The 22,627-nt window shown below is 44.0% G+C and overlaps 1 protein-coding gene across 1 annotated transcript in view; it reads left to right on the plus strand.

Annotated features, from left to right (window-relative positions):
* Window positions 1-737: 737 nt before the first annotated feature.
* Window positions 738-22,627, plus strand: part of LOC141240125 (uncharacterized) — a gene marked incomplete at its 5' end in the record, with an annotated part of 64,215 nt that continues 42,325 nt past the window's right edge. The window contains one exon of the mRNA XM_073668596.1: window positions 738-1,475. Coding sequence (XP_073524697.1) covers window positions 738-1,475 — 738 coding nt within the window. The remainder of the gene's footprint in view (window positions 1,476-22,627) is intronic.

Below are 22,627 nucleotides of genomic sequence, written 5' to 3' on the forward strand. Positions count from 1 at the left end.
GTGCGCGGTGGATGCTGGATGTGACGCGCGGGGTAACCCCACCCACAGCCCGGCATCCACCGCGGGGATCGCATCACCGAGTCACGCCTCACTTGACGTGACATCAGCGGAAGCAAGAGCCGGCTGCAGCCGGGGGTCGCGTGATGCCGGTGAGTGGCCAGCGATAGCGCCGCTCACAGGTAATAAAGACAAAGCTAGGTAATTAAAAGAAATCTTCTCTCAACGGGTTAATTACATTGGGGGCATTTTTAATAGTAGTGGACAACTTCTTTAATTACGTGGACACTTTTCTATACTAAGGCCAAGATATGAAGCTTGAGAGAGTGAAATGGCACTGGAGGTACATTAAGGGAACCTGTCATCAGTAATTACCACTTAAAGAACTATTTGCTGTCTAATCTCTGCCACCCCTGACTTGTGCCAATGTCACCAGTTTATAAGTGTCATTCACTTTACCCGTCATTGTGTTAATGTTATGGCATGTAGTTGTCCTCCTTATTACCGGTACTTTCACTGATGAGGGTCTTCATTGTGAGATCCAGAAAATACATTCAGAAATCTCATTTGTGTTGAAGAAAAAACTCACATCTAATTTATCTTTCATCCTGATAGGAAATCCTTGTGAGAATAAAGGTTTATCACTAAATTGTAAAAAAGATCTCAAGAAGCACTCTAATGGAGAAAACCTCATCACCCTTCCTGCACCTCCTGGACTTCACAGCACTTCACTTTCTTATAATCCTCCTAATCATGAAGAATCATCTCCTGAGCAATCTCCCATTATTACCAAAAGTCCAGGTGGCAAAGTGGATTCAAGATTTCAGTGTGACAAGCAATTTACAAAAAGCTTAGATTTTTTAACACACAGAAAACACAAAGGAAAAAAGCCATACTCCTGTTCAGAATGTGGGAAATGCTTTACATATAAATCACAATTTGTTATACATGAGAGAATTCACACAGGAGAAAAGCCATTTTCATGTTCGGAATGTGGGAAATGTTGTAGAAGTAAATCAGACCTTGTTATACATCAGAGAATTCACACAGGAGAAAAGCCGTATTCATGTTCGGAATGTGGGAAATGCTTTACATTTAAAGGGAGTCTTATTACACATCAGAGAAATCGCACAGGAGAGAAGCCGTATTCATGTTCAGAATGCGGTAAATCTTTTATGCGTAAATCAAATCTTTCTGCTCATAAGAGAATTCATACAGGAGAAAAGCTATTTTCTTGTTCGGAATGTGCGAAATGTTTTATATGTAAAGCAGAGCTGGTTATACATCAAAGAATTCACACCGGGGAGAAACCGTTTTCATGTTTACAATGTGGAAAATGCTTTACAGGTAAATCAGATCTTGTTAGACATCAGAGAATTCACACAGGAGAGAAGCCGTATTCATGTTCAGAATGTGGGAAATTTTTTATACATAAATCGCACCTTGTAAAACATGAGAGAAGTCATATGGGAAAGAAAGTGTAATTATGTTCACTGTGTTTTATAAAGTTTAATAAACATTGTTCAGCATAAATGAGTACACCCCCTTTGATGAGTAAGATTTTATTTAATAGCTCACTGAACACAAGATCAATTTCTACAATTTTGCCAACACTAAGTTTCATAGAACATTTTTTTGTAATCAAAACATGAAAGTAAGGGTAATAATATAACTCTCATTACAAAACCTTCAGTTTTACTCAAATTAGTTGATGCAAAAATGAGTACACCCCACATCAAAAGCTACTACATCTATTATTTTGTATGGCCTCCATAATTTTAAAGGACGGCACCAAGTTTTCTAGGCCTGGAATGAACAAGTTAGTGACAATACTATATCTATCTTTTATCTCTTTTTCGATAACGAGCTCTTAGAGCCTGGATGCTGGATGGAGCGATGACAACTTGTCTCTTCAGAATTCCCCATAGGTGTTTGGTTGGGTTCAGATCAGGAGACACTTGGCCACTGAATCACTGTCACCCTGTTCTTCAGAAATGTAACAGTGGCCTACCAAGGGAACAGAGTGATGGCAGCATCTTTTCTTTCACTATAGAGCAGAACATCTGTGAATTCATGATACCATCAATGAAATGTAGCTCCTCATGCAGCCGCACATAAGGACACGGCCACCACCAGGTCTCACTGTAGACACCATGCATTCTCATTGTATTCCTCACCTCTTCAATGTCATACAGTTTTGAAGCCATCAGTTCCAAAAAAAACCTTTATCTTGGTCTCATCACTCCAGAGTATAAAGTCCCAGGAGTCTTCATATGTTTCCGCATGTGTCCTGGCAGATTGTAGGGCGGCTTTTTTGTGCATGGGATTTAGGAGAGGCTTTCTATGTGGACAATACCCATGTCTGCCATTCCTCTATAGAAAACATTGTCTGCTTTCAGCTCATCTCTCAATGCTTGGATGAAAAATCACAGTTGGGAAGGAATGGACGGGACAAAGAAAGTTACTGATAATCCAGCACTTGTTTTCTAGTGTGAATAAAAACAAAAACTTTTATTGAACAAATCAAATTAAAATCATAGAAACATTAAAAAACAGATAGGAGCAAAACATCTCTGCGTTTCTACCTGGTATTTGTGTTCAGTTCTTCTTCATGACATAATAAATCACCAGTAACCGGCTTCTTATACACATCATAGGGTCTAATGCACAGCGGAGACCCCCAGCCCCAAATGGACGTGTGCAAGTATGTCTACATTACCCCTATGGACGATCATATGTCCACAACAAAAAGCATCCGTGCAATAGAAGAATGAAGTGTCTGCATCTATAATGTGTATATTATGTATAATTACTATAAAAGAGGAAAAACACAATTCAGTAAATGGATACAAGGTCTGAACGAAGCTTCATATCACTGGGGAATCTGGGGTCCAATTCCAGAATCCACAAGGCTTCTCTGGGGTGTACTTTTTATACCAATCTCCCCCCTTAGCTGGTCTGGTGACATATTCAATACCCACAACTGTAAAGGGATTAATCCCTATTGTGTTGTATGAGATGTTGTGATGCTGCAGATGTATTACGTGTTGTGGGGCCAAGAACGTCCCTAACGTGTCCCCCAATGCGGTGACGTAAGGGTCTGACCGTGCCCCCCACATATTGCAGCAGACAAGCTTCACATTGTATGGTGTCAATGACGTGTGGAGCTACAACTAATGAGATGTCGGATATTATAGGGTTTATTATGGTTAGTAGATGCAGACATTTTTGCTTTGTGCACAGACTTGCACAAACCACATTTATTTCTCAATGAAACCTTTGGTGTTTGTCCTCCACGTGTCAGTTGGGTTTCTTGTTGCTGGATCCTTGTCAGTGTATAACATAGGTAAATGTTTTCTGGTAATATTCACTATATTATAGGAATCTTCTCTGCAGCCAGTATTGAATGCATCTCTAGACTGACGGATGTTTCCTTCTTTGTGGGTTTTCGGTAATGTATGAAATATTGGACATTGTGGGTGATTTTCCTTTAATCGTTGTATTTGTTTGGCATTAAGTACAGCCGATACCAAACCCTCCTCCAAAAGACAATGTAAGGGGGTATTGTATGAATTAGTAGGATCTCCATCTAGAGTGCGGCATATATTAGTATCGTCACCCATGTTCATAACCTCCGGCTCATACAACCCACTATCCAGAGCTGTGATCGAGCCCCCTTTATCTGCAGCTCTAATGACTTTATTAGGGCTGTGCTCAGGGCCGTATCTGGCATTCATGCTGCCCTAGGCACTTTAAGTGGTCACGCCTCCTACTGGTAATTCATACTAAAAGTGCTCACACCCTTTAGGCCCCCTTCACACGTACCGGAGACACACACGTACACCCATTATAATCTATAGGCAGCGCACATGGTCACACGGACCGGACATGTCCGTTTTTTGCCTGCAGCTCGGACGTCAGTACGTCCTGCACACAGATGATATAAAGTGTGACATCCGCACACACGTCTGTGTGACACGTGCCGGAAGAGAGTGCAGAATAGAAATGACAGATATTTAGGTGTTAGATGTGCAAAGATCGAGATAGATGATAGATATCCGTGAGATATATAATTAGAGCCCTGTGTGTGGAGTTTACTGTACTTGTGTTTAGCTAATAAATTAAAAAGAGATGTGGAGTCTTCCCTATTTTTGATAACCAGCAAAGGTAAAGCAGACAGCTGTGAGCGGATATTATCAGGGTGGGAAGGTCCTCGGTTACTGGGCCCTTCCCAGCCTAAAAATACCAGCCCTCAGCCGCCTCAGAAATGGCGCACCAATTCAGGTGCTTTGCACGGCTCTTCACGATTGCCCTGGTGCGGTGGCAATCGGGGTAATGGTGGTTAGGGTTGATGACAGCTGTGATTTGTCAAAAAACATAGCTGTCTTCAAGCCCTCAGGTTAGTAATGGAGAAGGAAAGGAAAGAGATCCCGGCACTCACATGTAGTCAATCATTTATTCCACATCCACAAATCTGCAAAACGTTTCAGCTCCTCTAGAGCTTTTGTCAATTGTGGCCAATCACATAGAAATACAACATTTATATAGAAAAAAAACAAGGAAATGACATCACAATGAAATAAAAAATGAAGAAAACCACAAACAGTCATATAATCATATTAGTCTCATTATATAAAATATACACTGCTCAAAAAAATAAAGGGAACACTTAAACTACAGAATATAACTCCAAGTGAATCAAACTTCTGTGAAATCAAACTGTCCACTTAGGAAGCAACACTGATTGACAATCAATTTCACATGCTGTTGTGCAAATGGAATAGACAATAGATGGAAATTATTGGCAATTATCAAGACACCCTCAATAAAGGAGTGGTTCTGCAGGTGGGGACCACAGAACACATCTCAGTACCAATGCTTTCTGGCTGATGTTTTGGTCAGTTTTGAATATTGGTTGTGCTTTCACACTCATGGTAGCATGAGACGGACTCTACAACCCACAGAAGTTGCTCAGGTAGTGCAGCTCATCCAGGATGGCACATCAATGCGAGCTGTGGCAAGAAGATTTGCTGTGTCTGTCAGCGTAGTGTCCAGAGGCTGGAGGCGGTACCAGGAGACAGGCCAGTACACCAGGAGATGTGGGGGGCCATAGGAGGGCAACAACCCAGCAGCAGGACCGCTACCTCCACCTTTGTGCAAGTAGGAACAGGAGGAGCACTGCCAGAGCCCTGCAAAATGACCTCCAGCATGCCACAAATATGCATGTGTCTGCACAAACGGTTATAAACCGACTCCATGAGGGTGGTATGAGGGCCCGACGTCCACAGATGGGGGTTGTGCTCACAGCACAACACCGTGCAGGGCGCTTGGCATTTGCCATATTACACCAGGATTGGCAAAGTCGCCACTGGCGCCCTGTGCTCTTCACAGATGAAAGCAGGTTCACACTGAGCACATGTGACAGACGTGACAGAGTCTGGAAACGTCGTGGAGAGCGATCTGCTGCCTGCAACTTCCTTCAGCATGACCGGTTTGGCAGTGGGTCAGTAATGGTGTGGGGTGGCATTTTTTTGGAGGGCCGCACAGCCCTGCATGTGCTCGCCAGAGGTAGCCTGACTCCCATTAGGTACCAAGATGAGATCCTCAGACCCCTTGTAAGACCATATGCTGGTGTGGTTGGCCCTGGGTTCCCCAGACCTGAATCTGATTGAGCACATCATGTCTCGCTCCATCCACCGTCGTCACGTTGCACCACAGACTGTCCAGGAGTTGGCGGATGCTTTAGTCCAGGTCTGGGAGGAGATCCCACAGGAGACCATCCGCAACCTCATCAGGAGCATGCCCAGGCGTTGTAGGGAGGTCATAGAGGCAAGTGAAGGCCACACACAATACTGAGCCTCATTTTGACTTGTTTTAAGGACATTACATCAAAGTTGGATCAGCCTGTAGTGCGTTTTTCCACTTTGTACATAACAAAGTATTCAATGAGAATATTTCATTCATTCAGATCTAGGATGGGTTATTTCAGTGTTCCCTTTATTTTTTGAGCAGTGTATATACACAAAGATGAAAAAACATCCATAACAAAGTATAATAACTATCAAATTAAATATTTTATTTTACACCAATACACATTGCCACAAATATATATATAGGCGTATATACAGTGCTGGCCAAAAGTACTCAGTTTCTTCCTGAAAATGATTGCAATCACAAATTCTTTGGTCTTATTCTCTTCATTTAATTTGCTTACAAGGAAAAAACACAAAAGGGAATGAAGCAAAAATCAAATCATTGATCATTTCACACAAAACTCCAAAAAAGGGCCGGACAAAGGTATTGGCACCCTCAGCCTAATACTTGGTTGCACAATCTTTAGCCAAAATAACTGCGAACAACTGCTTCCGGTAACCATCAATGAGTTTCTTGCAATGCTCTGCTGGAATTGTAGACCATTCTTCTTTGGCAAACTGCTCCAGGTCCCTGATATTTGAAGGGTGCCTTCTCTAAACTGCCATTTTGAGATATCTCCACGGGTGTTCTATGGGATTTAGGTCTGGACTCATTGCTGGCCACCTTAGAAGTCTCCATTGCTTTCTCTAAAACCATTTTATAGTGCTTTTGGAAGTGTGTTTTAGGTCATTGTCCTGCTGGAAGACCCATGACCTCTGAGGGAGACCCAGCTTTCTCACACTGGGCCCTACATTATGCTGCAAAATTTGTTGGTAGTCTTCAGACTTCATAATGCCATGCACACGGTCAAGCAGTCCAGTGCCAGAGGCAGCAAAGCAACCCCAAAACATCAGGGAACCTCCGCCATGTTTGACTGTAGGGACACAGTGTTCTTTTCTTTGAATGCCTCTTTTTTTTTCCTGTACACTCTATGTTGATGCTTTTTCCCCAAAAGCTCTACTTTTGTCTCATCTGACCAGAGAACATTCTTCCAAAACGTTTTAGGCTTTCTCAGGTAAGTTTTGGCAAACTACGGCCTGGCTTTTTTATGTCTCGGGGTAAGAAGTGGGGTCTTCCTGGGTATCCTACCATACAGTCCCTTTTCATTCAGACGCCGACGGACAGTACGGGTTGACACTGTTGTACCCTCGGACTGCAGGGCAGCTTGAACTTGTTTGGATGTTAGTCGAGGTTGTTTATCCACCATCCGCACAATCTTGCGTTGAAATCTCTCGTCAATTTTTCTTTTCCGTCCACATCTAGGGAGGTTAGCCACAGTGCCATGGGCTTTAAACTTCTTGATGACACTACGCACAGAAGACACAGGAACATTCAGGTCTTTGGAGATGGACTTGTAGCCTTGAGATTGCTCATGCTTCCTCACAATTTGGTTTCTCAAGTCCTCAGACAGTTCTTTGGTCTTCTTTCTTTTCTCCATGCTCAATGTGGTACACACAAGGACACAGGACAGAGGTTGAGTCAACTTTAATCCATGTTAACTGGCAGCAAGTGTGATTTAGTTATTGCCAACACCTGTTAGGTGCCACAGGTAAGTTACAGGTGCTGTTAATTACACGAATTAGAGAAGCATCACATGATTTTTAAAAGGGTGCCAATACTTTTGTCCACCCCCTTTTTTAGGTTTGGTGTGGAATTATATCCAATTTGGCTTTAGGACAATTCTTTTTGTGTTTTTTCATTGAAGACAAATTAAATGAAGAGAATAATACCAAAGAATTTGTGATTGCAATCATTTTCAGGAAGAAACTGAGTATTATCTGACAGAATTGCAGGGGTGCCAATACTTTTGGCAAGCACTGTAGGAAATGCAAAAAAAAACATAATAAGTTTTATTTATATAGCGCCAACATATTCCGCAGCACTTTACAATTAAACGGGGACATGTACAGACAATAAATTCAATACAAGATAAGACAGTGTAAACAGTTACATTAGGAGCGAGGGTCCGGCCGCTCGCACGCTTACATTCTACAAGGGAATGGGGGGACACAATAGGTGAAAAGTGCTTGTTATTTCAGGTCTGACAATTATAATAAATAGGGATTTTCATATAAAGCTGCATGATCCGGTCATCAGCCCGTATGTATAAGTGCAATAATCAAGTATCGAGTGCAGTTATCTTGTGCATGAAGGGTGTGGAGACAGATGAAGAGTAGGGAGCAGATTCTGAATAATATTTAGAAGGAGGAAAAAGGGGAAAGTTGGTTTACTGAGTAGTTGAGGTGGTCGGCTTGTTTAAAGAGATGGGTTTTTAAAGCGCGCTGAAGACGTGGGGCTAGGCATCAGTCGGTTCTTCTGGGGTAGAGCATTCCAGAGAACTGGCGCAGCACAAGAGAAGTCTTGGAGACGGAGGTGCCAGGTTCAGATTATGAGGGATGTTAGTCTTAGGTCATTTGTAGAACGGAGGGCACGAGTAGGGCGATTTACAGAGATGAGAGAGGAGATATAAGGCGGTGCCGAACTGTGGATAGCTTTGTGGGTGAGAGCTATGAGTTTATATTGGACCCTGTAGCGAATGGGCAACCAGTGTAATGACTGGCACAAGATGGAGGCATCGGTGAAGCGGCTGGACAGAAATACGACCCTGGCTGCCGCATTCAGGACGGATTGGCGAGGAGAAAGTTTGGTAAGAGGGAGACCGATCAGAAGAGAGTTGCAGTAGTCCAAACGAGAGTAAATAAGAGCGACAGTCAGAGTTTTAGCAGTTTCAAAGGTGAGAAAAGGTTGGATTCTGGAGATGTTTTTAAGATGCATGTGACAAGAGCGAGTGAGTGATCGGATATAGGGAGTAAAGGAAATGTTAGTGTCGAATATGACCCCAAGGCAGCGGGCGTGCTGCTGGGAGTTATGGTTGAACCATCCAAGGTAATTTCGATGTTAGGTAGAGTTAGGTTAGTAGAGGGGAGAAACACAAGAAGTTCAGTTTTGTAGAGATTCAGTTTAAGATAGAGGGAGGACATGATGTTAGAGACAGCGGACAGACAATCCTTGGTATTTTGTATTAGGGTAGGGGTGATGTCAGGTGAAGAGGTGTCAGCATAGAGATGATACTGGAACCCAAATCTGCTGATTGTTTGTCCAATAGGGGCAGTGTATAGAGAGAAGAGGAGGGGGCATAGGACTGATCCCTGCGGGACCCCGATAGTAAGGGGACGAGGAGAGGAAGAGGAGCCGGCAAAAGATACCGTGAAGGAGCGGTCAGAGAGGTAGGAGGAGAACCAGGAGAGAACGGTTTCCTTGAGGCCTATAGAGCGGAGCATAGTGAGGAGGAGCTGGTGATCCACAGTGTCAAATGCGGCAGAGAGATCCAGGAGAATCAGCAGGGAGCAGTGACCTTTGGATTTAGCTGTTAGTAGATCATTAGAGACTTTAGTGAGGGTAGTTTCAGTGGAGTGTAAGGAGCGGAAACCAGATTGTAGAGGGTCGAGGAGAGAGTTATCTGAGAGATAGTGGATTAGACGGGAGTGGACCAAGCGTTCCAGGAGTTTAGAGATTTAAGGAAGATTAGAGACAGGTCTGTAGTTAGCAGCGCAGTTCTGGTCCAGGGATGGCTTTTTAAGTAAAGGGGTCGAGAAGAAGTGAGGAGTTGGGTAACTTCTTCTTCTGTAACAGGCTCAAAGATGGCTAGTGAGCTTGAAGTGCGGCAGGGAAGGGGATCCAGGCACTGAGGAGATTGGACCAAAATGACCTGATGGATGTGGTTGATTTTTTCTAGGAAATAAGTGGCCAGATCCTCACCGCTGAGGTTGGTGGTGGGGGCCTGTGCATTAGGTTTCAGGAGGGAGTTTAAGGTTTCAAAAAGTCATTTTGGATTGTTGGACAGTGAAGTGATGAGGGGGGTGTTATAGCAGAAGATGAGGTCCCCCCAAGTTCAAAGACCCCATCTATGCTATATAAGTCTGACGGTTACCTTAGGTCAAAAACAACTAAATGTTTCTTCCTTGTATCAATAGAAACTAACGTGTCCTTGCTAGTCATCAGAATGTGTCTGATTAAATGTTTCAACACAAGCATAGGCATCACAAGAACAGAAACCAGTCTTTGTTTGCACAGCTAAATTGTATGATCGGACCATATATGGTAAATCCGTTTCTTCCTCCAGGGTATATATAAACCCTATGCTTTGTAATAAAGTTAGAGTCTGTTGACGCATACTACCTGTCTTGTGTCTTATTCTCTCCGGGCCTGTATACTAAAGGATAGAAGAACCAGAAAGGAGTGACGACAAGCTGGTGCTCGAACAGGGACCTGAGTTAATCTGCCCAGGGGTGCTCGACTGGTCCGAGATGTGGGACGAGCGAAGCTCTCTGTTGGTGATATATACAGCGCTGAGGTAAGAATAACTGTTATATTCTACCTAAATTATATCACTACATAGAAGAGACTCCCTCACCCCCGAGCGGTCGGCTCCCAGGTAATTCACAGATTGTTGTCTGCCTCAGGTCCCTTTGAACCAGTAGAATCCCCTCAGATAAATTGTCAGTCCTGCCTTCTATCCTTTGGAAAAACGTAAGAATGACAGCATGGATCCGATGATTGTGTTGTGGGTGTGTCTCGGAATCGGTGTTTTTGGTCTGTTTTTCTGGTTGGCGTATAAGTCCTGGAGGGCAAGTAGTGGAGTGGTTCAGAAATCTTTGTGGCCCATTGTCTAAGTCAGGGTTCCCCAACTCCAGTCCTCAAGGCCCACCAACAGGTCATGTTTTCAGGATTTCCTTAGTATTACACAGGTGATAATTCCATCATCAGCACAGGCAATAGTTACATCACCTGTGCAATACTAAGGAAATCCTGAAAACATGACCTGTTGGTGGGCCTTGAGGACTGGAGTTGGGGAACCCTGGTCTAAGTGACTGAGGAGTCTACTCTGAGTGAGGAGAACCGAAAGAATGGGGAACCAAAATGCCAAAGAAGGCGTTACAGCCAAAGACTTAGTAGTACGCAGAGAAGGGAAACAGGCACTGATTGGAATTGACAAAATATTGTGTAAGGCGGGAATGAATGAAAATGGAGAGATGAACGGAGAGAAATGGAAATCCTTCTTTAACTCCTATCATGGATGGCTGAAAGATAAGGGTCTGTTGGAGACAGTGGATGTATGGATGAATGCATGCGCTCATTTTGAAGGGAGAATTGAAGAATTAGGAAACGGATGTTACAGACTGACAAAAACTGGAATGACAGATTTTTCTCCCAATCTGCCCCCGACGTCACCTCCACCCCAGTACCAGAATTCCCAGGAACCCAACTGCTGGGTTTGCCCCAGATGTGGACAGCAGAATCCCTTGACTGTAGATATGTGTGGCATGCGGAGGACCAAGACCCCACCCAGCTAGACTATTCCCAATGAGGACGGTAGTTTTACCAGGAGCACCGGGAGCAGCAGCAGCAGCAGTAAGGGACGCAGTTGTTCCTGGTCAAGAAGCCCGTACAATGTTAATGTATAGACCATGGAGTCCCTCAGAACAATTGGCGTTGATTTCCCAGTTGCCAGATCCGTCCCAGTCCCCGATGGGTTTTGCCAGAATGATAAGAACCATACAGGATACGTACAATGCAACTAGGTTTGATTTACAAGGGGTAATTAAGGGAAAATTGGCAGATGAAGCCCGCTATGATAGGTTGACAGACGAAACGTACAAGCAGTATAACAATAGGACCGGACCCGAAGACGCATAACCCAATAATGCAGCGGCCGGAGTCCTGTTCACAACAGCATTGGTAAAAGCATGTAAAGACAGGCAGGGAGAAAGGCAGGTTACACTAGAAGACCGAGTTCAGGGTAAGGAAGAGGACCCCAAAGACTACTTTTGGGCTCTAAGGAAGACTTGGTCGGAAATGGGGTTCATTCCTGAAAATAAGACTAGTGAGAGGGTATTAGCAAGTGCTTTCATGAACGGACTAAAGAAAGAGATTGCAGAAAAGGTAAAAGCAAGTAGACCAGAGTGGAGATCAGTGAAGGCAGAGGATTTGGCTAGGATAGCTCAGGGGGCACAGCATGACATAATACAGGCAAAGAAAGCTGCCAGAGTTCACATAGTAGAGACGACCCCCAGAAACAACAGAGGCAGAGGACGGACTGCAGGAGGGGGACAGAGACTATGTTATGGATGTAGAAAGCCAGGACATTTTAGAAAGGACTGTAGGACCAACCCGTATCCAGATGCTCAGAGTACGGGTCCTACAGCCAACCAAACAACGCCCCCATAGGATGAGGGTAGCTTGCACATGAACCCCCTCATCTCCTTACCCCCAACTCCCAGTTGTACAGTGCAGGTGAACCTACCAGGGGGACATGAAATCGATTTCCAAGTAGATACGGGGGCCGACAATTCAGTAATTACGCAAGGTGATTGGCCATACACTGACACTGATTTTTCACATGTCATTGCCACGTCTGTCCTGCTCCCTGTCACTAAAAAAATTCCCCTGCAAATTCAAGGAGCTACTGTACATAGCCAGCTCATGGTATCGCCCCGAGGCCAATGTAACCTTTTGGGAAACAATGTATTGTCTCAATTACAAGCACATATCGAATATCATCCTGATGACACCGTCACCATGACCCCAGGTTTAAAACCAAGCACCCTTTGCAAAATAATGTCACTAGATATTGCCAGCATAGAAGAGAAACGATTTTCCCCTGATATTGAAGCAGGCTGTACCCTACGACTTTTGGGCCTCAGATAACACAGATGTTGGTAGGTTAAGAGTTCAACCAGTAATGGTGAATCTAAAACCAGGAGCCATCTTGCCTCGACAGAAGCAGTATCCCCTTAGCTCGGCTCAGGAGAATGCCATAGCCCAGCAGGTCCAAAAATTACTACACAGGGGAGTCCAAGTCAAAACCCAGTCCCCTTGCAACACTCCCCTGTTCCCAGTAAAGAAAAAGAGCGTACCAGGACAACCAGCCACATATAGAATGGTCCATGACCTCCGGTTGGTTAACAAAGCCACAGAACTTCTAACACCAGTTGTGCCCATACTCTCCTATCACAGATACCTTCTAACTCTCTTTGTTTTTCAGTGGTCGATTTGGCAAATGCATTTTTCAGTGTACCATTACATCCTGACTGCCAGTACCTGTTTGCTTTCACATTCCAGGGCAGTCAATATACATGGACAGTGTTGCCACAGGGTGCCCAGAATTCACCCACAATGTACACTGCAAGTCTGCAGGAAATACTGGAGGGATGGTCTGAACCACATATCGTTGTTCTGCAATATGTCGATGACCTGCTCATTTGTGCCCCCTCCAGGAAACAATGTCATAACGCAACTATATCACTTATGTTGTTTCTCTATCACGCTGGCTGCAAGGCGTAGAAAGATAAGCTTCAGTTTTGTAAATCTTCAGTCACTTTTTTGGGACATTGCATTACACCAGGAGCTCGTCATTTAGCAAATGCACGTAAACAAGCAGTACAGGCATTCACCGTCCCCATTAACGTTGCAGCCGTCAGAACTTTTCTTGGACATGTTTCCTATTGCAGACAGTGGATTCATGACATCTCTGTTTTAATGCAGCCCCTCTATGACTGTCTTACCCCAACACCTTTTGTACTAACACCAGAGGCAATAGACTGTTTTTATTCTCTCAAAAACCGTATTTTGGCAGCTCCAGCTTTGGGTACCCCTAACTATGAGCTCCCATTTACTCTGTACCTTCACGAGCAAGCCGGACATGCAGCAGGAGTTTTAACTCAATCACATGGTGACAATCAGAGACCTGTTGCCTATTTTAGTGGCAGATTAGATGCGGTAGCCAGAGGTGCACCATCCTGTGTAGGTGCTCTGCATGCTGTTGGACTGCTACTCCACAAATCTGCAGACATTGTTCTAGATCATCTGCTCACCGTGCTAACACCTCATGATGTCTACACTATATTGAATCAAGTGCAACCCGCTCACCTCTCAGCAGCACGTCATCTCAGGTTACAATGTGCACTGTTAATGCCTCCCAATGTTTCTTTACAGAGGTGTACTACTTTGAACCCAGCAACTTTGTTACCTCTCTCGGATCTGAAGGAGGGGTCAGTTACTGTGCTTTTTAAGGAAGATCCAAGAGAGGAAGTTCCTCATGACTGTGTACAAATGATGGCACAAGAAAAGGCAGGTTTACCTACTGTATTTGAACATGAATTAGAAAATGCAGATTTTGAATTTTTTGTAGATGGATCCAGTCATCAGGACGATTCAGGTACTTTCCATACTGGATATGCAGTTGTCTCCCTCAATGCAGTAATCAAGGCAGAACCAATGCTCCCACACCAATCGGCTCAAGAGGTCGAACTCAGGGCCCTAACCGAGGCCTGTAAATTAGCAGAAGGTAGTGTTGTTAACATTTACAAGGATTCTAGGTACGCATTCGGTATAGCGCATGATTTTGGTCCAATATGGAAATCAAGAGGTTTCCTGACGGCAGCAGGACACCCCATAAAGAATGCTGATGCGGTCCAGCAGTTAATTGATGCGCTACAATTACCTTTATGACAGCTACTTGTTTGGGTAAGAGCACATACCAGACGCACCGACCAGGTAAGCAGAGGTAATGCGATGGCAGATGCAGCAGCAAAAACAGCAGCCTGCAAGCCGCAACAAGGGTCAACAGTACGTCAGATAAGTGCCCCTAAAAACCCCTTTGTGTCGGAGGACATCTTATCCCAAATGCAGGCTCTGGCTCTGAAGGAGGAGGTTAATAAGTGGTTGAAGGAAGGTGCATGCCTGAATGAAGCAAATGGGGTATGGGGGAAAGGGACACGACGATGCCTTCCAAGGGCACTGTACCCAGCGGCTGCCCAGATGCTACATGGGCCGGTACACCAATCTAAAACGGCTGTGATGAATGTGATGCAGAAACATTGGGTGGCACTAGGATTCTCCACCTGTATTGAACGACTGATAAAAGGGTGCATGATATGTGCTACACATAATCAGGGTAGAGTAGTTAAAACACCACCCAAACACACACCCCGGCCCCTCTATCCATTCCAGAGACTGCAAATTGATTATATTCAGCTGCCGAAGTCAGGATCATGGGAATATGTGTTGGTCTGTATTGATTTGTTCTCAGGATGGCCAGAGGCTTTCCCGATTGCCAAAGCCACGGCTGCGGCAACTGCAAAGAAACTGCTTGCGGAGGTGGTCTGCAGGTATGGGGTACCAGAGGTAATTGAGAGTGACCGAGGTACACACTTCACGGGTGAAATAATGAATGAAGTCATGTCAGCTCTAGGAATTCAACAAGCATTCCACACCCCATATCACCCACAAAGTAGTGGTAAAGTGGAAAGACTGAATGGGACATTGAAATTAAAAGTTCAGAAAGCCATGGCTGAGACAGGAAAACCATGGCCGGATTGTTTACCGCTTGCTCTGTTTTCAGTAAGATACACGCCTAATAAAAATACTGGACTCTCTCCATATGAGATATTGTTTGGCAACGTACCCAGCCTAGGGTGTTTCTATCCGCAAGCATTAGAAATGAACAACCATGTGCTAAGTTCCTACGTGAGGGCTTTACACAAAAAGATTAAGCAAATACATGATAATGTTTTCAGTTCTCTTCCAGATCCAGATCAAGACTCTAGCAGCCATACGCTGCAACCTGGAGACTGGGTGGTTATAAAAAGACACGTGAGGAAAAGCCTAGATCCACGGTTTGACGAACCCTTACAAGTTCTGCTGACCACAAGCACAGCCGTTAAGCTAGAGGGAAAAGAGGCCTGGATCCACGCGTCCCATTGCAAAAAGATACTAGGAGAACCAGCGGACAAAGAATGAAGACATTGTTTATACTTACCTGCATCCTTGCGACCACAGGTGCATGGACTACGTTAGGCACCATGGATGGAGATGACAATAGATTCATTAAACACCATCTTGCTCTAATCGATGGACTAAAGGAGCAAAACCAGACTATTGCTAATTGTTGGATATGTACACATGCCCCTGTGACGTCCACTAGCATACCCTTTCTCGCTGTCCCAGTCTCATGGGAAGAGATAAACTTTTGGGTGAACTGCTCAGATACTTTGGCCAATAATTCCACACAGAGATTTTCCTTTCTGAATCCCGCCAATTGGTTTAAAGGTATCGGTGGGTGGTTGGCTGGTATAGTGCAAGCTATTTTTCAGGTTTTGCTAATGTGTCTTGCGGTTTATTTGGTTTTTAAGCTTTTTCTAATGTGTATTCAGCGTTGTACTAAAAGAAAAAGAAAATATAGAGATTCATATTGATAAATGAAGGAACAAAAGGACGGAATGTTAGAGCAGAAGATGAGGTCCCCCCAAGTTCAAAGACCCCATCTATGCTATATAAGTCTGACGGTTACCTTAGGTCAAAAACAACAACTAAATGTTCCTTCCTTGTAGCAATAGAAACTAACGTGTCCTTGCTAGTCATCAGAATGTGTCTGATTAAATGTTTCAACACAAGCATAGGCATCACGAGAACAGAAACCAGTCTTTGTTTGCACAGCTAAATTGTATGATCGGACCATATATGGTAAATCCATTTCTTCCTCCAGGGTGTATATAAACCCTATGCTTTGTAATAAAGTTAGGTAGTATGCATCAACAGACTCTGTCTTGTGTCTTATTCTCTCCGGGCCTGTATACTAAAGGATAGAAGAACCAGAAAGCAGTGACGACAGGGGTGAAGTAGGATTGTTTGGCCAGATGAAGGGCAGAGTTATAGGTTTTGAGCATGAATTTATAGTGGATGAAGTCCTCTGCTAAAAGAGATTTTCTCCACTGAAGAAAGCGTGTTTGCATTGTGTGCCAGTGCTGCCGTTGTCTGCGTCGGGTCTTTCTGCGTGTAGAAGGTGCTGCTTCATTTAGGGCGCTCTTCAGTGTATTATTGTAGTGTGACAATGCCAAGTTTGGACAGAAGAGGGAGGAGATGGGGGCTGAAGATGTGTGGAGATTGTCCATAAGCAGCTGGGTATTAATGGTACGTGTATTCCTAGAAGTGTGGTAAGTGGGGGTGTCCCGGGTGAGGAGACATTTCTTGACAGAGAAGGAAAGAAGGTTGTGGTCCGACAGCGGGAGAAGAGAGTTAGTAAAGTCATGCAGCGAGCAGAGACGGGAGAAAACCAGGTCCAGATTATTCGCGTCTTCATGTGTAGGAGAGTTAGTAACCTGTGAGAGGCCGAATGAGGAGGCTAGAGAAAGTAGATGAGAGGCAGATTGGGAGAGGGGATCATCGATGGGGATGTTAAAGTCTCCTGTGATGAGCGTGGGGATGTCACAGGATAGAAAGTGAAGAAGCCAGTTGGCAAAGTTATCCAAGAACTGGTGGGAGGAGCCTGGAGGGCGATACACAACCGCCACTCACAGTGAGAAGGGTTTGAAGAGTCTGATGGTGTGGACTTCAAAGGAAGGAAACATAAGTGAGGGAACTGGGGGGATGACCTGGAAAGCACATTGTGGTGAAAGGAGCAAACCAACACCTCCACCCTATCTATTCTCAGGTCTGGTTGTATGTGAAAATTTCAGCCCACCAAATGAGAGAGCAGCAGCTGCGATGGTGTCTGAATGCTGGATCCAGGTTTCTGCAATAGCCAGAAGGCGAAGGGAATTAGAGAGGAAAAAATCGTGAATGTAAGTTAGTTTGTTACACACAAACCGTGTGTTCCAGAGGGCACAATGAAAGCAATAGGAGAGGGCATGCAGTGAATGTTAATAAGATTAGCAGGGTTTCTATATGCAGCTGGAGGAGAGTGGTGTATGCTAGTGTAGGGAGGCCCAGTGTTGGGGGAGATGTTGCCAGCGACTAGGAGGAGAAAAAAAGAGAAAGAGCAGGTGGTGCAATGATTTGTATGAACGTTTTGCGTGCTGTATGGAGGTAGTGGATGGTTTGGAGTGGGTGAGGAATGTCAGTAGAGCCTCAGAGTTATACATGGGAGAGGGGAGAAGGGAGGGGTGGATATGGAGAGAGTGCACAGAATGTATTAAAGGGTGGGCGAGATTTGAGAAAGCAGAAGTTAAAACAAGTAAGATAATAATCATCGTATCATTTAACTATACGCACCAAAGTCTAAAAAACATATATCATAATTCACCCACAACAGATTCTAATTCTCCTCTGTATATCATAAATGGGAAGGAAAAATTATTGACCTAATTTATATATTATTTATTTTACATTTTTCGCAATCTCCACTTTTAAATCTGTATCTGCTGCCTGCAGTCTATCAGCAGTCAACAAGATTAAATCCAGGGAACACTTATTAATCTGCTCGAATTGATCGCACAAAGTCCCATCCTCTGAAAACAGAGTGGGGCGCAGATGGACTCGCAGTCCTCGCGATAGGCGTTTTTCTCCACAGTATTCCATTACAGTTGCAGCATGAAGTTCATAGGAGACTCACCTTTTGGATTCTTTTCCCAGTCACGTCTCCTGAATTCACTTGTGGATATTTTGAGAAAGTCCGTAGATATCGTTGTCTGAGACAGAATACCAGGTGATAGAACAAGTGAGTGCTCCTCGGAGAGGAGGCGGTATTAAGAGAAGGTTATTAAGGAGGGAAGCCTTCTGGATATTGACTGTAAATCGTCTGTCTCCTAAAGGCCTGAATCTAGAGTATAATGTGAGTCCGTCAGTAGAGCTGGGGGACAAATGTCCCCTTTCTCTTCTTTCTTCTTGCAGACAGTACAGACACGGTGGTCTCGCTGGAGCAGATACCGCATTGTGCAGTAACACATCTATGGTTATAGAAATGATCGGGGTCAGGAATGAAGTTGAGATTTGATGAAGGTTTTTTATGGATAGAGCAACATTGGATTCCGGGGAAGAAGCTTTCACATTACTATTTGTGGCTTCGGCTCTTATGTTGTGATAATGTCGGTATACTCATTGTTTTTCAGTATGTAGACAGTGATCAGGTCATAGAAGGGTTATGGATTTAGAATTGCTTTCATTTGTCATTGGGTGAATATTTTAATATCTGAACGGACGACTAAATTATCAGCATTAGAACATTTTAATAACATTTTTTAAAATTAAAAAATAGGAGAAAAAAATAATAATTACAATATTAAAAATTCTCCAGACCCTGATCACAAGATGGCGCCGAGAACTCTGCACAACAACATGGAGAGGAGGAGATGGCGCGGGAGGATGCTGAGGCTGAGTCGCACCCGGGAGAACCTGAGCCTACGTAAAGACAGGTATCTGTACAACTCCGCTCTGCTATACAAGACACAGACGTATCTCTTAGGCCGGGGTCCCACTAGCGTACGGTATGCGATGCGAGACCCCCCGATGCGATATGCTAATGACACTCGCTGCTGCTCTGCTGCGAGCGGGAGCCGAATGTCAGTGCTCCATGCTCTGATCCTCTCGCACGGCTGCGGAGGGGACGGGGAAATCACTATCTCCATCTCCTCTGCTGCTGGCATTGGCGGGAATCGCACTGCACTCGGGTGGTATCTGAGTGCAGTGCGATGTTTCACACGCACCTGTAGATTATATGGGTGCGTGCGATCCAATCGGAGCTGGAAAACAAAACGCCGCTGGACTAAATGGGTACAATGGAGTCTGATGTTTTATCTGATTGCATTCATCCGATTTAATCACAAGTGAGAGCGAGCCCTGACTGGGGAAACAGATGAACTTACTATAGATGTGGACCTGATGAGACTACTGGACTTACAGAACCTCCGGGAGCAGAGAAATCCTCATCACTGGAGAAAGCGGCCACTATGTGACGTCAGAGGGAGGAGGAGCCGGAGGAGCGACTGCGCCGGGATCATCTGCAGATCTGGGCGGGGCAATGACCCCTGAGGGGGAGGAGCTGCGGTGACGTCATCACTGTCACATGACCGCAGCCTCATCACAGCTCCTTCACCATTATAATAACTTTATAGTTTATAGAATCATTACAGTCTGTGAGGAAACATCAGACAGAAAAGGAGGAAAGAGAAGAAACAATATTTATTTTATTTTCAATGTTTTATTTCTTGAGAATCTAATATAAAGTAGGGACAAACAGATGATTTCATCAAGAATCTTTGCAGGTGTATAACAAGGAAACATAAGATATAGATATTTATACATTCAAGTGAATTATTCTTGTGACATCACAAGAAGAGGGGAAGTGTCAGATATAAACTTTAAGAATAAAATATCTGATTCCAAAAAGAAGAATTTTTTCTTAGATTCATAAACTAGTGTCATAATGTATAAGGAATAAAGTAGATTGTCTCAGGTATATACAGGACCAGAGAATAAGAAATGGAGGGAGGGAGGGGTGAGACAGACTTTGGTATAGAAGGAAAAAGGAAGGAGGGAGTGGGGGAGGGGGGTCCAGTATATTCTACGTCAGATCTTCAAGATATTAATAAAACATTAAATGGTTGAGGACAGAAAATAAGTAGAATTCCTGTAAATCTGCCGAGGACTCCAGACATAATGGAGGAGGTAAGGCTTTGTATGGAGAGAGCAGCCAGTTCTTCAGTATGGTTCAGTTGATCAATTCTGAGGATTAATTCTTTCTTGTTTGGGATATTTGAAGGGCGCCAAAGTGGGGGTAGGAGACGTTTGCCGGCAGTAAACACGAAGGAGGCCAATTTAGACAAGAACTTTTTATCTGGATCAATTGGAAAGTTTAGAAAAATATGTTTAGGGGTTAGGGCTATGTTGGTGTGGAGCAATTCGTATAAGGTTTGGGAAACGATTTTCCAAAATTCTTGTAAGATTTGACATGACCACCGAAGGTGGAGGTAGGAGCCCGTATGATTCTCCCATCTCCAGCATACAGGGGTGGATTAAGAGTAGCAAGGGTCCCGGGCAGTTTAGAAGGCGCGGCCCCCCCCCCCACACCTGATTTATCACGTGACATGTCACATGATCCCCTGTGATAGATCATGTGATAGTTCACGGGAAATTAATTTGGCACAATATTAATTGTGCTGCCTCATCTGAGAGCAGCACAATATAGGGGCAGATACCCTGATTCCAGCGATGTGTCACTTTTTCAGCTGCTTGTTGTCATTTTGAGAAAATCAGCGTTTTATCTGCTGCAGATCTAGCAGCTCTCTGAATGCTGCGCTCTGTATAGCCCCGCCCACACCACTGATTGGCCGCTTTCTGCCCATGCTCAGTGTACACAGAAATCTACTGATCAGTGATGGGGGTGGGGTCCTACAGAACTTACTAGTCATCTAGTGATAATTACCTTCTGACAAATCAATGATTTTATCAAAACAACACTAAGCAGCCCAGTAAGTGACACATTACTGGAATCAGTGCCTCTAACCCTACATTATGCTGCTCTCAGATTAGGTGGCAAAAACCTGATGACAGATTCCCTTTAAAGGAGCTGTAAACACAAAAAAGTTTGTATTAAAAAAAATACAAGCCATTTGTGAAATTAACCTTTTTTCATTGTTAATTCACATTAGACTGTATCTTCAACACTTTTGTCAGCAGGTCTTATTACAGACTCTGAATAGGGCAGCTCTCTCCCTCTCCCTCAGCAGAAAGTCACAGCATGGTTAAAAAACGGGATCTTTTATGATTTTCTCATAATAAATAAAAAAGGACATGCAAGTCCTCCAAACTATTTTCCGTTTCTCTATAGGGGAGGTCCTAAATCTTTCTTGTTCTTTAGTTGATCACATGTCAAAAAGGCAAAGCATTTACTATGAACTCGCCTAAAAAAATATACACTTGGAGAATAATATCATCATCTGCATGCAAATATTCCTTGACTCTAAGGGCTCGCTCACACTGTCGTATAACACGGCCGAATGCTATGTGATGCTTTATCGGATAGGACTCAGCCCTATGTTATACTATGGGACAGTGCGATTATTGGCATGAGAAAATAATCTCATTCGATATTCGGACCATGTGCACCCATACAAGTCTATGGGTGCACGTAAAACATTAGACTGCACTCGGATGTCATCCAAGTACAGTCCGATGAACACTCACAGAGACTATGGAGAAGATGGAGAAATTAAGTTCTCCATCTTCTCCATATCTGTGCTGCGAGAGAACCGGATCACACTCAGTTGACGCTCTAACAGAGTTTGAGCCGAGTGTCATTAGCATAATTGGCCCTATTCTCCTGCATGAGAGAATATATGGCTTAGTGAGTGGACCCTAAAACTGAATAGTAGTGACGGACAGGCACCTCACAAGCGGGATCCATGTAGCTCTCAGATGTCATGTAGGTAGGGCTTCATTCCATGGGGTAGGGCTTAATTTCAAGGTATATAAAAAAAATTAAATGAACACAAAAAGCACTAATTGAATTATTTTTTTCGTATTTATGTTTGCAGCCCCTGAAAAAAAATTTGATTGAATAAAATTTAAGGTCCTCGAAGGTTTAAGTAGGTCATAAATTCATATGAATACTTGCTCATACAATTGCACATGCCAAAAGATGAAGAAGAACAGAATCAAAAATATGACATTAAGTGGAGCACTTACAGGTATTCAAGGTGAAAGAGACCAGCAAAGGCATCGTCTCGAATGACAGTAAATGAGTTAGAATTCAGCAAGCTGAAAATGAAGACAGCAGGTTAGAAGCGAACCAGACTTTATGGTGCTCAGAATTAGTCAAGCAGAATTTATCGACTGCTCTTGCAAAGTACTGAGACTCCCGCTGTGTATAGATGGCGCCGTGCGGCCTCCCGCTGTGTATAGATGGCGCCGTGCGGCCTCCCGCTGTGTATGTGTATAGATG

This window comes from Phyllobates terribilis, unplaced genomic scaffold (genome assembly GCF_046119375.1).
Source record: "Phyllobates terribilis strain yellow unplaced genomic scaffold, ASM4611937v1 Scaffold_796__1_contigs__length_659822, whole genome shotgun sequence".
Taxonomy (NCBI): domain Eukaryota; kingdom Metazoa; phylum Chordata; class Amphibia; order Anura; family Dendrobatidae; genus Phyllobates; species Phyllobates terribilis.